Source organism: Acinonyx jubatus, chromosome A2 (genome assembly GCF_027475565.1).
Source record: "Acinonyx jubatus isolate Ajub_Pintada_27869175 chromosome A2, VMU_Ajub_asm_v1.0, whole genome shotgun sequence".
NCBI classification, from domain to species: domain Eukaryota; kingdom Metazoa; phylum Chordata; class Mammalia; order Carnivora; family Felidae; genus Acinonyx; species Acinonyx jubatus.
Window position 1 is genome coordinate 127,581,458 of NC_069383.1, and position 13,067 is coordinate 127,594,524.

Here is a 13,067-nt window from a genome sequence, read left to right on the forward strand (position 1 = left end):
AGTGCAGTGCAGGGGAATCGTTTGCACACTGACAGGTATGCAGTGCAGGGGGAATGGTTGGGGCACATGCAGGAGTGTAGCGCATGGTGAATGGATAGCACGCCAACAGGAGTGCAGTGCGGGCGGAATGGTTAGCGCACTAGTAGGAGTGTCCTCACACACTAGCTCCTGATAATATTATCTGACCCAGACGGAGTTGCCTTGTTGTTGTACTCAAGAGCCCTTTCTGGACCCTGGAAACTAGATTTCTTTATAAGACTTAGACGGTGAAACTGAGGGACCCTGAATGATTTTGTATGGTTGTCTCCTTTACTAGAATGCAACTAAAAGACCACAGTGTGGATACAGAGGCATTTAAAAAGAGGCATATAAAGGAAATATTCCTCAGTGACTTTTTCCAGGTAAACAGTATTACCTTCACATTGTATTAAGTTGACCTAATGTCTGAGGTGAACATTCCAGTTATACTCCTTCTGCACAGTTAAAAAATTGAAGTGTGATTTAAGAAATAGTAAAAATTTGAAACATGCCGTTTTTGCAAAGAAGGAAAGACAAAGTACATTTCCTTCCTTTGAATCCTAACCTGTCTCCCACCCTGTTAGGGAAGGAGCCCTGTATATACTCTCCTATGTGCTTTGGGTAATCCAGGGATATATCCTGCTGGGCATATTTGGTGGAGAGGTCAGCTAAACTTTTCAAGTGGAAAGAAATAGACATTGGAATAAATGCCAGTAGGTTTCCACATAAAAGTAATAGATTTTCTCATGTGAAAATCTATTCAGAAAAGGTTCAAGGTCTGTCTCGGTTTTTTTGTTCAATCTTTTTATAATTTAAGCCAAAAGCAGCAGAACAACCTGCATTAAATAGTAAATTAGTATTTATCCAAGTCAAGGCAGTCTCTGTGGGCTGATGGATTGATTGATCTGGGGCCCAGTCACTGTCAGAGTTAGGTGTTGATTGAATACCTCACTGTTCACCACACTCTTCAACATAGTTATTTTAGCCTTCAGGTCTGGCAAGAAAATGCAATCATGTTGGTTATTGCTTTTAAAAAATGTCCGGCATATTTATAAACAACTAGAAAAGAGTCGTAAACACTTGGGTCAGATGTATTTATCAGATTTCACCTACTTAACATGGTCCTTTGTTTGCCCGTAAACTGGTCCATAATTGTTCTTCCTTAGTGACCTTCAAACAAGGGAATTGTATTCAGAAATTATTTTTTTCTATTCCAGGTAGATACCAGAGAGCATTTACTGGCCCATAGTTCCAGAATTATACTCTGTAGAACCCTGCCACTCATACCTCATGCCCACCCTACACCTGGGCATGATCCTTTCTTTGCTGTCCTCTCTGCCTCTGTGCTCTGTGAGTTTTGTGTGTATCTCAAGCGTGCAATGGTTTAACAGCTCTCCAGAAAGCGCAATGCCTTCAGGTTCCATGGGAGCTGTGTCTCTGCAAGTGGCCAGTAAAGATCATTTTTTACAGATGCCTGATCCTAGTGGGTCAACCATGAGCCAGCATGTTCTCCTCTCAACAAACCCCATTTCTCACCTCACAACCAGACATGGGGCTTTCAAGCTTTACTTGAGGGATGAGTTTTCATCTTCGGCCTGACATACCTGAATCCCAACGGTCTTGAGCAAGAACTGGTAATTCAGTGTAGGGAGAAAGAAAAGGTGGCAGGAACTGAGAGTCTTAGCTTCTAAGGATTGATGAGACGGAGTCCTGTTGCCCCCAGTCCCAGGAAATGGTGCCGGATTTTTCTGGTGAATAAACCTGTAGTATGTTGCCATCTAGTGGAACATATGGCAAACTAAAGATTAATGTATTCTGACCGCAGAGTTCCCCAGAGCTAATTAAATCAGCCCGAGAAAGTAACTGAAAGAACTTTTCTAAAAGGAAGTGTTTTGGAAATGTATGCAAATTTCAGGTGAAACTACAGTTGACTTTTAGTGATGGTGTTTTCTTAAAGTTGCCAAAAGGTTGCTCTGTTTCTTAAAGAGTTTGTGAATATTTACCACCGGGGAACTGACAAGTTTTTCAAACCTGTATCCCGGCAATGATCCTGCAATTTACCTGTCACCTACCTGCACAGTAGGCATCGTTTCTTTTCCACAGTCCTAGCAAAAGGTTTGGTTGTGACAAGGCGATTTTAGTGCTTTTTAAAATGTGGTTTTTTTTGAAGTTTCCAATATTTTTTTAAATCCATTTCCTTTAAAAAAATTGTTTTTAATTAAATTTCCACAGAATAAACATGCTTACGTTTAGGAGAAGCAAACACATGACTTCACAAAGTAGGAATTTCACATCTTGAATTCTAAAGAACATCCCAGAAAATGCCTGATTCTGTGGTTTCAGACCTAATTTGTGCAAAGACCTGCAGACTTCTTTCAGGAACATTGACTACTTGTTTTCTCTTGTTTCTTTGCTCTTTTGCTTTTGTTCGCTCAGATCCCTCCCTGGTGCCACAGCAGCTGAGTGTGCCTCGAACCTGAAGAAAATCTACACGGTGCAGACAGTCCAGGTAAGACGTCCAGGAAGTGGACGTCCCAGGTGAACGTGGTGTATGTTCGACCTGTAACCCTCCAACCTGAAACGGCTGCCGTGCTGGCCGTCCCCACCCAGCGTTCTGACATCGGGTGTCAACTCTCAGGTCCAAGCTGGTAGAGCCGCGCTCAGCTACGTGTAACCCAGAGGCTGGCCCAGCGCACGTCCAAGTGGCCTGCTCTTCTCTTGGTGACCTGCTGAAACTTAGTTCCTACCTAAATCCTTCACAGACCCTCAGGGGCAGCAGGCTGTGGTGCGTCCTTACATGGATGTGTGCCCCCATTCAAATACCAGCCTGGCCACCCCCTCTCTGGGTTCTCTTACCCTTCTCTGAGAGGCAAAATCATATCCCTGCAGGGTCATCTAAGGTTATAGGCCACCTAGGAAGAGCAGGCAGGTGTGAAGCATGAAAGTAGAAGGTCTCAAGCCAGTTTCCTGCTTCCATCATCCTAAATTGGGCAAGTGTTAACCCTTTTTATTTCTGCAAACATTGGTATGACGATAGCACCTACCTCCGGGGTGGTTGGAAAGAGTGAGCAAGATAATGTTTATACCCTGCTTAGCAGAATACCTGATACATGGTAGGTTCTCAACACACATAAGCTTAGATCTGTTAGTTCTTTCTCTGGCCAACTCTTATGAAGAAAATTTCCAAAAACCCTGGTTTATTTAGTTGAGCATATTTCCATTTTCTTCAAAAGCAAAGTCTATCAGGTTTATCCCCCTTTTCGAGGTTAATATAGTGTTTTAGACAGAATAAGGATTTTAAGGCTGCTTTATTCTTGGAATGACTAGTTGTCTTGAATTTTCTGGAAGGGCAAGCTTTGGAGTTTTCCTGTTGTGCCCCTAAAAATGTATTGGCAATTCCATGAGACGGGCATCTAGATTGTGTCCCTTAGGCAGTTTCTCATACTCAAAAGTAACACAAAGATCTTTTTTCAGACACTTTTCCCAGCATTTGGTTCAGAAAATTTGATGTGCCTGGTTCTGTGGTCCTGGGAATCTGATTTTAAGGTGTCATGCCTGGTCACTGAGCCGGGTGTAAAAACACAGCCCAGACCATAGGCCATGTCTGTTCCAATTGAGAAAATGACGTAAGCATGTGGAAGGCGAAAGAACAGAGCTGCTGTCAATAACCATGCGGTGCCAAGTACAAGCAGTGTCACAAGGCAGCACGTGGGCCCCCGTCCAGAGGGATAAGTGCTCTCATATTCCGGGAAAGGCTTCCCCTCGCTTCTTCCCTGCGGTGATGTTGTGGACTTTCATCACCTCTTCCCTAGCAGTCGTTGTACAGATCTCAGAGCACTTGATTTTGAAGCTGTCTCCACATGAAAGTCCATAGATCCCTTTTTCCACCCCATGATGACGTTGGGTCATCAGAGCTCCACCTGGGATTCCAAGACAACATTGGTGAAGTCAGATCAAGGGGTCCATCTGTTTCCCTGACCCTGCATGACAACAGAACATTGGGTTGGGCTTTGGTATCCTGCAGCAAGTTAGAGCCTTCAGGGACCAATTTAAAGTACCCAGGCTGGCACATGCTGGGAAATACTGTCTTGAATACTCTGTTAGGAGATAATTTAAATTCAGTAAACGTAGATTTCATAAGTATGCAGTTTGATAAGTTTTGACAAAGGTATGCAGACGTGTAACCATGACCCAGATCCAGATAAAAAGATTTGCATCTTTAGAAAGTTCCTCTGGGCCCTTGCATTCAGTCTTTTTCTTCTAGAACCAACCACTGTTCACATTTCTATCACCATAGATTTGTTCTGTCTTTTATTGAATGTCGTATAAATGGAATAACACAGTACCATACTGTATTGTGTCTGGTTCCTTTCCCTCAGTAAATATTGAAGGATTGAATGAATAAATGAATGAATGAATGAGAAGTTAATAAATGAACCACTTTCCTGAATCACAACTGACTGCTTGTATAAGGATCCTTTAAGCTGTAGGCCACGTTCTCAATGGAGGCAAAAAGTGATCCTTGGTGGGGTAAAAAAAAAAAAATCCCACTCTTTTTATACATAAATCAGAGATACATATACAGCACATAAACAAATATATGGCTTTGCTGTGGTATTGACCTTTCACAAGGGAGTAATTAGCACAAGGGGCTCTTTTGAGGAGGCCTGGAGAGGTGTGATAATGAAACACTGTCCTTAGTGGTCAGGAAGTTCTTTCCTATCTCTGATGCCTCTGCCTCCCTGTTTCCTCATCTGTAAGACTGAGATAATTGCAGTGCCTACCTCCCTAAGGTTGAGCAAGGTTTTGATGAGCTTGTGTACGGTTCCTGGTGGTGCTTGGCACTTAGTAAAGCCCTTGGACGTTGGCAGCTTTTACTAAAGTGGTGTTGGATGCTACCCCTTGGCCTCATCAGTTGACTGGCGAGGATGTGGGTGACGGTGTAGAGCGGTCACACTGCCTGGGTTTGTATCCCGTGTCTGCCGCTTACAGGGTCGGGCAGGTTGCTTAACTTCTCTGTACCTGCTTATTCATCTCTAAGATGGGGAGAATCTTGATACTGATTGTATCATGAGGCCCTGAGAATGAAATGGCACAAGGAGGTAAAAAGCACATAGTAAGTACCTAATAATAATAATAATAATAAACCTCACCTGCCATTATTCACTTACTTCTGTTGGAACATCTTTTTGTAGTTTCCTCAGTCACATTTTCTGTCAGAAAACCACATAGCACTACTTGTAGATTATTTATTTCAAGGTATTATTCCCCAGAGTATGCCCCTACTGACACCTCTACTCACGACAACATATTTAACCTGTCAGTAACTCTGAGGATTCCAGTCTGTGAATGTCCTAAACATTTGCGAATAGTCCTTAGTATTTAACAACTAGCTTTGGTGCCAATTTTAATTCATTTGAGGACATGCCTTGGCTCCCCTGTGTTGTTATTCTGTGATTATGTGTTGATTTTTGGACCTTCCCTCTTTCAGCACTAAAAAACTCATTCCTAATTGTGTCCTTGATTTTTCCCCATCCCTGTTGGGATGAAATATGAGAACCATGTGTTATTAATGACTGCTTTACATATAAATATATAATATGTCTTTTTGTACTTTGAAGCCCTTCAGCAAATCAGAGATGTTGATGGGAGTCGGGGAGGAATGGTTGTTCCCATTTATTAGCTGGAGACACTGATACTGAGAGGTTAGTGCTCCGAGAAACATCTAGTGGAAACAGCCAATCTTGCCACGTCTCAGGGACTAGAACTCCCGCCCCTTCTAGTTCAATTCTTTTTCTTTCACTCTGACCTGACTGAGAAGGTGGGGAGGTGCGTGCCTCCAGACGGTCCACTGACCCCTGCTGAGGACACTCTCACTGTAGCCAACAATAATTCTCTTTGCTTGGAGTGAAATTTATTTCCTACTTTCCTGCCTTTCTTGGAAAATTCCATTTTTCATCTAGTTGTGTTTTCCAGATGCTTATTGATTCCTTTCACTCTTTTGTAAACATTTCCAAACTTCCCACATTTCTCCTGTGTTTTTACGTCCTGAATGGACACAGTACAGAATAGGACACAGCTTCTGAACACGCCTGATTTTGCCTGTGAGACAATGGAGAGCTAGCTGCCAAATGTGATTTGCAAGAGGGGGCTCCCTCGTCCCCACTGTCTTTTAGCTTTCCTACCACAAAACCAGCATTTCCACCCATGAAAACTCATTGCTCTACAACACTCTATCCCGTGTCGGCCCTCCGGGTTATCCCCTTCAAGATTTGGCCATACTGTGTTCCACCGGTGCCGTGTTCACCCCGGTATTTCCTATAAGCTGGCTGAGTTTTTACTTAAATTTACATAATACAGAAACTTCATATTTCTTTTGTAGGTGGCTATCCAGCATCGTTTATCCTAAACAGAATGTCTTCATCAGAAATACATACAATCTGTTAAAATCAGGAGTGTTCCTTCTGTACCTGTGTACTGCCAGTGGTAATCAAGACATCATCCCTCATCAGAAGGTGTGGGATGGCTGTGCTCTTACGGATCAGTAGGTTAGGGTGACAGATTGCCTTCCACATCACTGGGGAGTGAGGGCTGTCGCTTTCAAAAGGAGAGGTGTGGGGCGCCTGTGTGGCTCAGTCGGTTAAGCTTCCAACTCTTGATCTCAGCTCAGGTCATGTGAGCACCCTCCCCCCGCCCCCCACACACACCATGTCTGGCTCTACGCTAACAGTGTGGGGCCTGCTTCTCTCTCTCTCTCCACCTCTCTCTGCTCCTCCCCTACTTGTGCTCTTGCTCTCTGTCTCTCTCTCTCTCTCATAAACTTAAAAAAACAAACAAACAAACAAACAACAGGAGAGGTTTATAGGTCAGTACTGATAATGAAGAGTGATGTGAAGATTGATTCAAATTTTGAACACAAGGGCAGCCCGCAGTGGGTGGCATCCTGCAATGGAATGGCCTGGAATGAACCATTTGGGTGAAGGGAGGGGACCGAGGTAAGAAAGAGACACTCAGTGTCTCCGCATTGAAGACAGACAAAAGGTACTGCAGCCAGGACTGCTTCGTGGGTCTGTGGAGCACAGACTTAATTTCAGGTTAAGGCAGGTTTCTTTATCATCTAATTTATTCACCATGTGCATAATGAGATCAACATTTATAGTAACTGTCCATTTGTGCCAACATAGAACTGCAGTCAGGTTACCCATGATCCTCTCTCTCTGCTGGGGGCCCTCGTATGGGTGGGGCTGAAGGGGCAAATTAAATCTTGGAAAGAAGAGTAATTTAGTCACTTCAAATGTAAAACCTGGTCTCTGAAGGGGATCGGAATATGCCACCCCCTAAAATGCCACTTTAGCATAAGAATTATTTTGAGCTGGAGACAGTTGAGAAAGAGCAGACACAAGAGGAGCCCTCTACCCTCCTGTCTGCCTAACATCAGGGCATACATTTCCCTTTTAAGGTGGCGTAAACTTCCATTTGTAAGGGTATCCCCCTTTCTTGTCACTTGAGTCTGCATAGCAAACCTTACTCAACAGCCATCTCTACCATATATGTCCTAGTCACCTCCCCAACTTACCACCTGTCAGGAGCCCCGAACCCCTTCTCCTTCGGCCAGTCACTTTTCACAGTGTATCACCCTTTGTTATAATAGTGTATAAGCTCCTGAGTCCAACCACTTTCTCTGGGCTTTCACTTCCATTCTGTGAAGCCCCTGTGCACTTAAAAGTATCAACATTGACAAAGACACATATACCTGAGGGCCTTATTCAGGAAGCCAGATGCACGCAGCTCCGATGTCTTTCCCCAGGCTTTTCTGGGGGCTCTCTCCTCTCAAAGTTTGAATTCCACTTAGCTCCCCAATCCAGACTTTGCATTTTATTCAGTGACTTCCTGTGTGGTGAGAGATTGCCCTAACACCCTATCCTTTATTTTATCATCAAGCGATGACCAGACCTCCAAACTTTGGTTCTCTCTGTAAGCCAGGCCTTTTTGGGATTCAGAACAAAACCCCTTTCTCTATCAAGTGCCCAGCTCTTGCCAATCAGAAGCACTTGGCTTTCAGCCTGTTGTGTCTGCTGTCAGTTAAAAATGTTCTCTAAGTTCTTCAGTTGTCTTCTTTGTTCTGGATTCTTTCTGCCTTCTTCACAAACATCGTTGATCCAGTTGGTGGGAAGCAAGCTCCAGACAACTAGAAATTCATTCCTAATAAAGGAAAATATTTGCATATTATTTAAAAAAAAATACTCTTCTGGGGTACCTGGGTGGCTCAGTTGGTTAAGCATCCAGGTCCTGATTTCGGCTCAGGTCATGGTATCAGGGTCCTGACTTCATACCCTTTGCTAATAGCATGGAATCTCTCTCTCCCTCTCTTTCTGCCCCTGCCTCCTCTCAAAATAATTAAATGAACTTAAAAAACTGCTCTCCTGCTTCATATGCTATGGCCCTTAAGAGAAATTCTGAATTTTGTTTTTTTGGGGGGAGGGGGTATAATTTGCTGGGCATTTTTGTTTTGTCTTACACCCGGTTGCCTGTCACAGCATGGCATTGTTTTCTTCTCTAGTATGTTCAAGTATATTGTCTTTTTCTATTCTTGAGAACATTCCAGTAGAAACTCGAGGAGGAAATGTGTCAGTTTTTCTGATAGTGAATGATGATCTGTTTGGCAGACGACGGTCAGGTGGCTCCAATCAGAACTGGAGGATTAGGGATTCATCAAGTGGTCACTACTGTCTAGTGAGTCTAACCACATCTTGCTTCCTTACTTTAGGCAGATCACAAACTTTGACTTCACCTTGAATCATTAAATTATGCAGTGAAATAGCTGTTGTCTGCTCATTATGTGGAGAACGAGGTTGGGTTTCAGGGGCCCCATGAACTGTGAAGGTGATCCTGAGAACCATGGTCCTAAATCCAGGTAGACTTGCTTGGATTTTCACCTCCCCTGATGAGCCTGCCTCCATTCAAGGAAGGTGCCAGAATGATGCTTGAGAACGTACCCACCAAAGCGCAGACTGCAAGGGCAAGTGTGGCCCTCATATATGCAGTTCTGTTCCCCCAAGGACTCATCACAGTGCCCCGCCCCTCACTGGTGTCTGCAAATGTTGAGCAAACGAATGATACCTGACTCTTCTGCCTGTCCTTATCCTTGAGTGATCGTTCAGGCTTTTGGAAGAAGCACTTAGGCACTGTACAGAAACATTGTGCTTACGTCTGCTTCAACCTACTATTTGCAGGCCGCTTAGAATTAATTATGAGAGTTATAAGAATCCTAAAAGCCATTTGGCTTTTGAAGTCTATTTGCAAGTTTCTATCTGTAGTAAAATTTAGGTGCTTGAACAAAAATAAAAATGTGTTACAGAGAATATCATCATGAATTCTCAAGCTTCCAGTGAAATAGCTCTTTTACTTCTGTGGGTAGGGCGGTGTAAGGAGCTGGGCAGTGCTGGATTCCTTCCTCAAGCTATTTCACCATCATGCATACAGTCGTCTCCCCTTGTCCAACAGGAAGACATTCCGAGGCCTCCTGTGGATGCCTAAAACACGGCCTTGTGCTGAAGCTTACATATACAAAGATTTTTTTTTTCCTGTGCAAGCATACCTATGATAAAGATGAGTTTATAATTAGGCACAGTAAGAGATTAACAGCAGCGATGATGAAATAGAACAATTATATACACTATAATAAAAGTTACCCGAATGTGGTCTTTCTCTGTCTCTCAGAATATTGTCCACTAGTCAGCCTTCTTGTGATGATGTGAGATGATGAAATGCCCACATGGTGAGGTGACTGACAAAGGCTGTGACATAGCCACTAAGCTACTATGGAGACCTTCTGCTCTTATGTCAGAAGGAAGACCATCTACTTCTGGACCACAGTTTACCACGGATAACTTAACAAATATTCCACTCATTGGATAAGGTTTGCAACAAGGAAACAGACCGGTTTAGTGCCGCAGATTTTAAACGGGGCTCTTTTCAACGGCATCACCAGATGTTTTGCTCCTGTTTTGTGTTCACACACAAACTTGTAAATATGTGCCTTGACAAGTACCTTAAGTCAGAATTCAGTCTATTGCTGTAACTTCTTGGGCTGTAGTCTCCTGTCAGATGTGCCAAGACTAAAAAAAATCAGCTGTCTGGTTTAAAAGAGAAACTTTTACAGCTACAAACCTTAGCACGATCCTTCGAGTGTTTTCTTTCTGGATGAGGAGAATATTGTGTTGTTCTTTTCAAGGTGCTTCAGACACTCAGTGAAATGCCAGGATACGAGAACTTTGGAAGGGGTGGGGGGGACAAGGGCAGGTGCTTTGTTTTGGGTGCCCCGTTAGGAGGTGTGAAGGTTAACAGCACCAAAGTCCTCTTAGTAAAGGAGGGATTTTTATTCTAGCATAATTTGATCCATAAACTCTACACAGGTCACTGCCACATCATCGCACAAGTCCCAGACTAGAGCTAACCAGCATGCTCAATGTGGTTAAGGGCATTTCCTGGCAGGAAGATATCTCTAGCAGGCATCCCTCATTCTGTGACTCCTTGACCTGGTCTGTGGCTTCCAGGATTGGAGAAGGATGTGCCTAAAACATATAGTAACGTTTTCAAAGGAAATAGCATAGTATTTAAGAGCACACATTTTGGGGGGCACTAGGTGTCTCAGGCAGTTAAGCCGGGTCATCATCTCGGGGTTCCTGAGTTTTGAGTCCCGCATCCGGCTCTGCGCTGACAGCTCGGGGCCTGCTTCAGATTCTGTGTGTGTGTCTCTCTCTGCCCCTTTCCCACTTGTGCTCTCGCTCGTTCTCTCTCTCTCTCTCTCAAAAATAAATATTAAAATATTCTTGAAAAAAAAGACACGTTTTGCAATCTAACTGTGGGGTTTCAAATTCACTTTCACACCCCAGACAGATATTGGAGCAGTGTTACCATCTCCACCAGTAGCAAACCATTATAGGGCGGATACCTCCATAAGGACAGATACCTGTTTGGGGGCCTGCTGTTGTTACCACTGACCTATTTTCAGCTCTTCCCCATGTAGCACCACTTTGGTATAAGGATCAAGATATTCTTGATAAATCTACTGCCAAGTAGTTTTCTCTTCTGTTTTTTTGTCAGGTGGTTTTCTGACTTAAATTTTATCTTACATTTCATTGCAGGTGCTCTTGCCATTAATTTGGCTTTAACTTTTACACCGACAGGCTTGAACTCCTCATGAGGAGTACCATCCAGCCTACATAAAAATTTCATTTACTGATATTACCCCATTGAAAAGGCCCCAGGATTTATTTTTCTAGTTGTTCTGTTAATTGTGCTTTCCTCACATCTACTAGGAAACCCAGCCAATCCCCCTTTACTGACCTCACCACACAGAGTGGTAACTCTTGTTTGCGTAGTAATTCTACACACAGAGTAGATGATGTAGTGGTACTATGGCCTGTTCCAAACGGTCTGAGAAGGGTTTTCTTATTTTAAGCCTAATCCTCGTCCCAATCCTAGTGGCTGTACTAAACAGCGACTGGAACAGATTAGTCTCCGTGCCTGCATTTCCTTATGTGGAAAACAAGAATAATAATTGGGCCCCTAAATGAGGTTTTCAGTAGGATAGATTCCACGCGTATGTAAAAGTTCATGGGCCAAAGCCTGGTGCTCTCGCTGCTACTCTTACTACTGTTAGTATTATTCTGTTATTTTTATATAATCTGGTTTTGTCTACTAGCCACCCTGTGTCTTAGTTAGTTCCAGCTACTATAATAGAATACTACAGACTGTTTGGCTTAAACAGTAGTAGACACTGGTTTCTCTCAGTTCTGAAGGCTAGAAGTCCAAGCTCAGGGTGCCTGCGGGGTTGAGTTCTGGTTTACAGCCAGCCATCGTCTTGTTCTATCTTCACACCATGGAAAGAGGGCTTGCTTTTCCTGTCAGAACACTGATCTCGTTGTGGGAGCTCCATCCTTCTGACCTAATTACCTCCCAAAGACCACCCTTCCTGATCCCATCCCATTGGAGGTTAGGGTTTCCATATATGAATTGGGGGAGGACAGGAACATGGAGTTCTGTTTTGGGCAACTTGTTGCTTTAGTACCCGAGCTGTTCCCTGTTCATTCTAGGAGGGAAAGGAAAGGAGACAGTACCTAAGGTGATCCCTCTCTGCCTCCTCTTCTATAGCTATCGCCTAATCCAGAGTGGAACAGTCTCCTTCGGGGCTTAGAAAGAAGGTGGGTCTGTGTTATAAGGAAATACAGTTCATTACATGGATTCAGCACTACAGTCTTTGTTAGATGCCATCGACCTGCCAGAAAAGTCATTAGCAAGGTCCATGCTCAGTTATATGTGGAGATATGTTGCAAAGGAATGTTTGTTTAATAACCGTAGCTTCCTGAAGCATAGAATTTGGTCTGACATCAGCAAGGAACGTTCTTTAATGCTATGTTACATTTTCTAGTAGGGAACTAGAAAGAATACTGAAAAGAAAATCTATTTGGAATGGTTAAGACTTAATGAGAATCTGGTTTTTTTTTCTTTAATGCATTAATTTTATAATCTAGTGGCATTGTAAATCAATACTGGGTATATTAAACAAAGTGTTTTTCTTTTGAAGATATTCTGGAGTGTGTACAATAATATCCCTCCTGTGACTAGCCTGCCTTTGAGATGTAGTTATCATTTAATGAGAGGAGAGAGGCGACCACTTTGGTAAGTGTCTAACTTGTAATTTGAGGTTAAGGTGGGAGGGAAGTGGTCGTGAACCTCATAAAATATTTACCTCATGCCAAATTGGAATGCCAAAGTAATTTTCTCCTGGTAATGATGGAAAGTAATTTTAGCTATTACTTAATTATGAAGGAAGCCGCTGCTCACAGTCTCCTTCACCTTGGGCTCCAGGATGATTCGTGTTCCCCACTGCACACCCCATTGTCGTCTCACCAAAAACAGGTCATCGTTAGCATGCAGAAGTTAGGGTGCAGCTCTTTGTGTGGAGTGCTGCTTCTTTTGGGTGTGTTCTTTCATTTGCTCATTAATGGCCTGGACAGTGGAGTGAAAAAGCCTAGAGGCTTTCA

The 13,067-nt window shown here is 43.3% G+C and overlaps 1 protein-coding gene across 1 annotated transcript in view; it reads left to right on the forward strand.

Annotated features, from left to right (window-relative positions):
• Window positions 1–13,067, forward strand: part of EIF4E3 (eukaryotic translation initiation factor 4E family member 3) — a 39,345-nt gene that overhangs the window by 12,363 nt on the left and 13,915 nt on the right. The window contains exons 2-3 of the mRNA XM_053219070.1: window positions 2,455–2,527; window positions 12,608–12,702. Coding sequence (XP_053075045.1) covers window positions 2,455–2,527; window positions 12,608–12,702 — 168 coding nt within the window. The remainder of the gene's footprint in view (window positions 1–2,454; window positions 2,528–12,607; window positions 12,703–13,067) is intronic.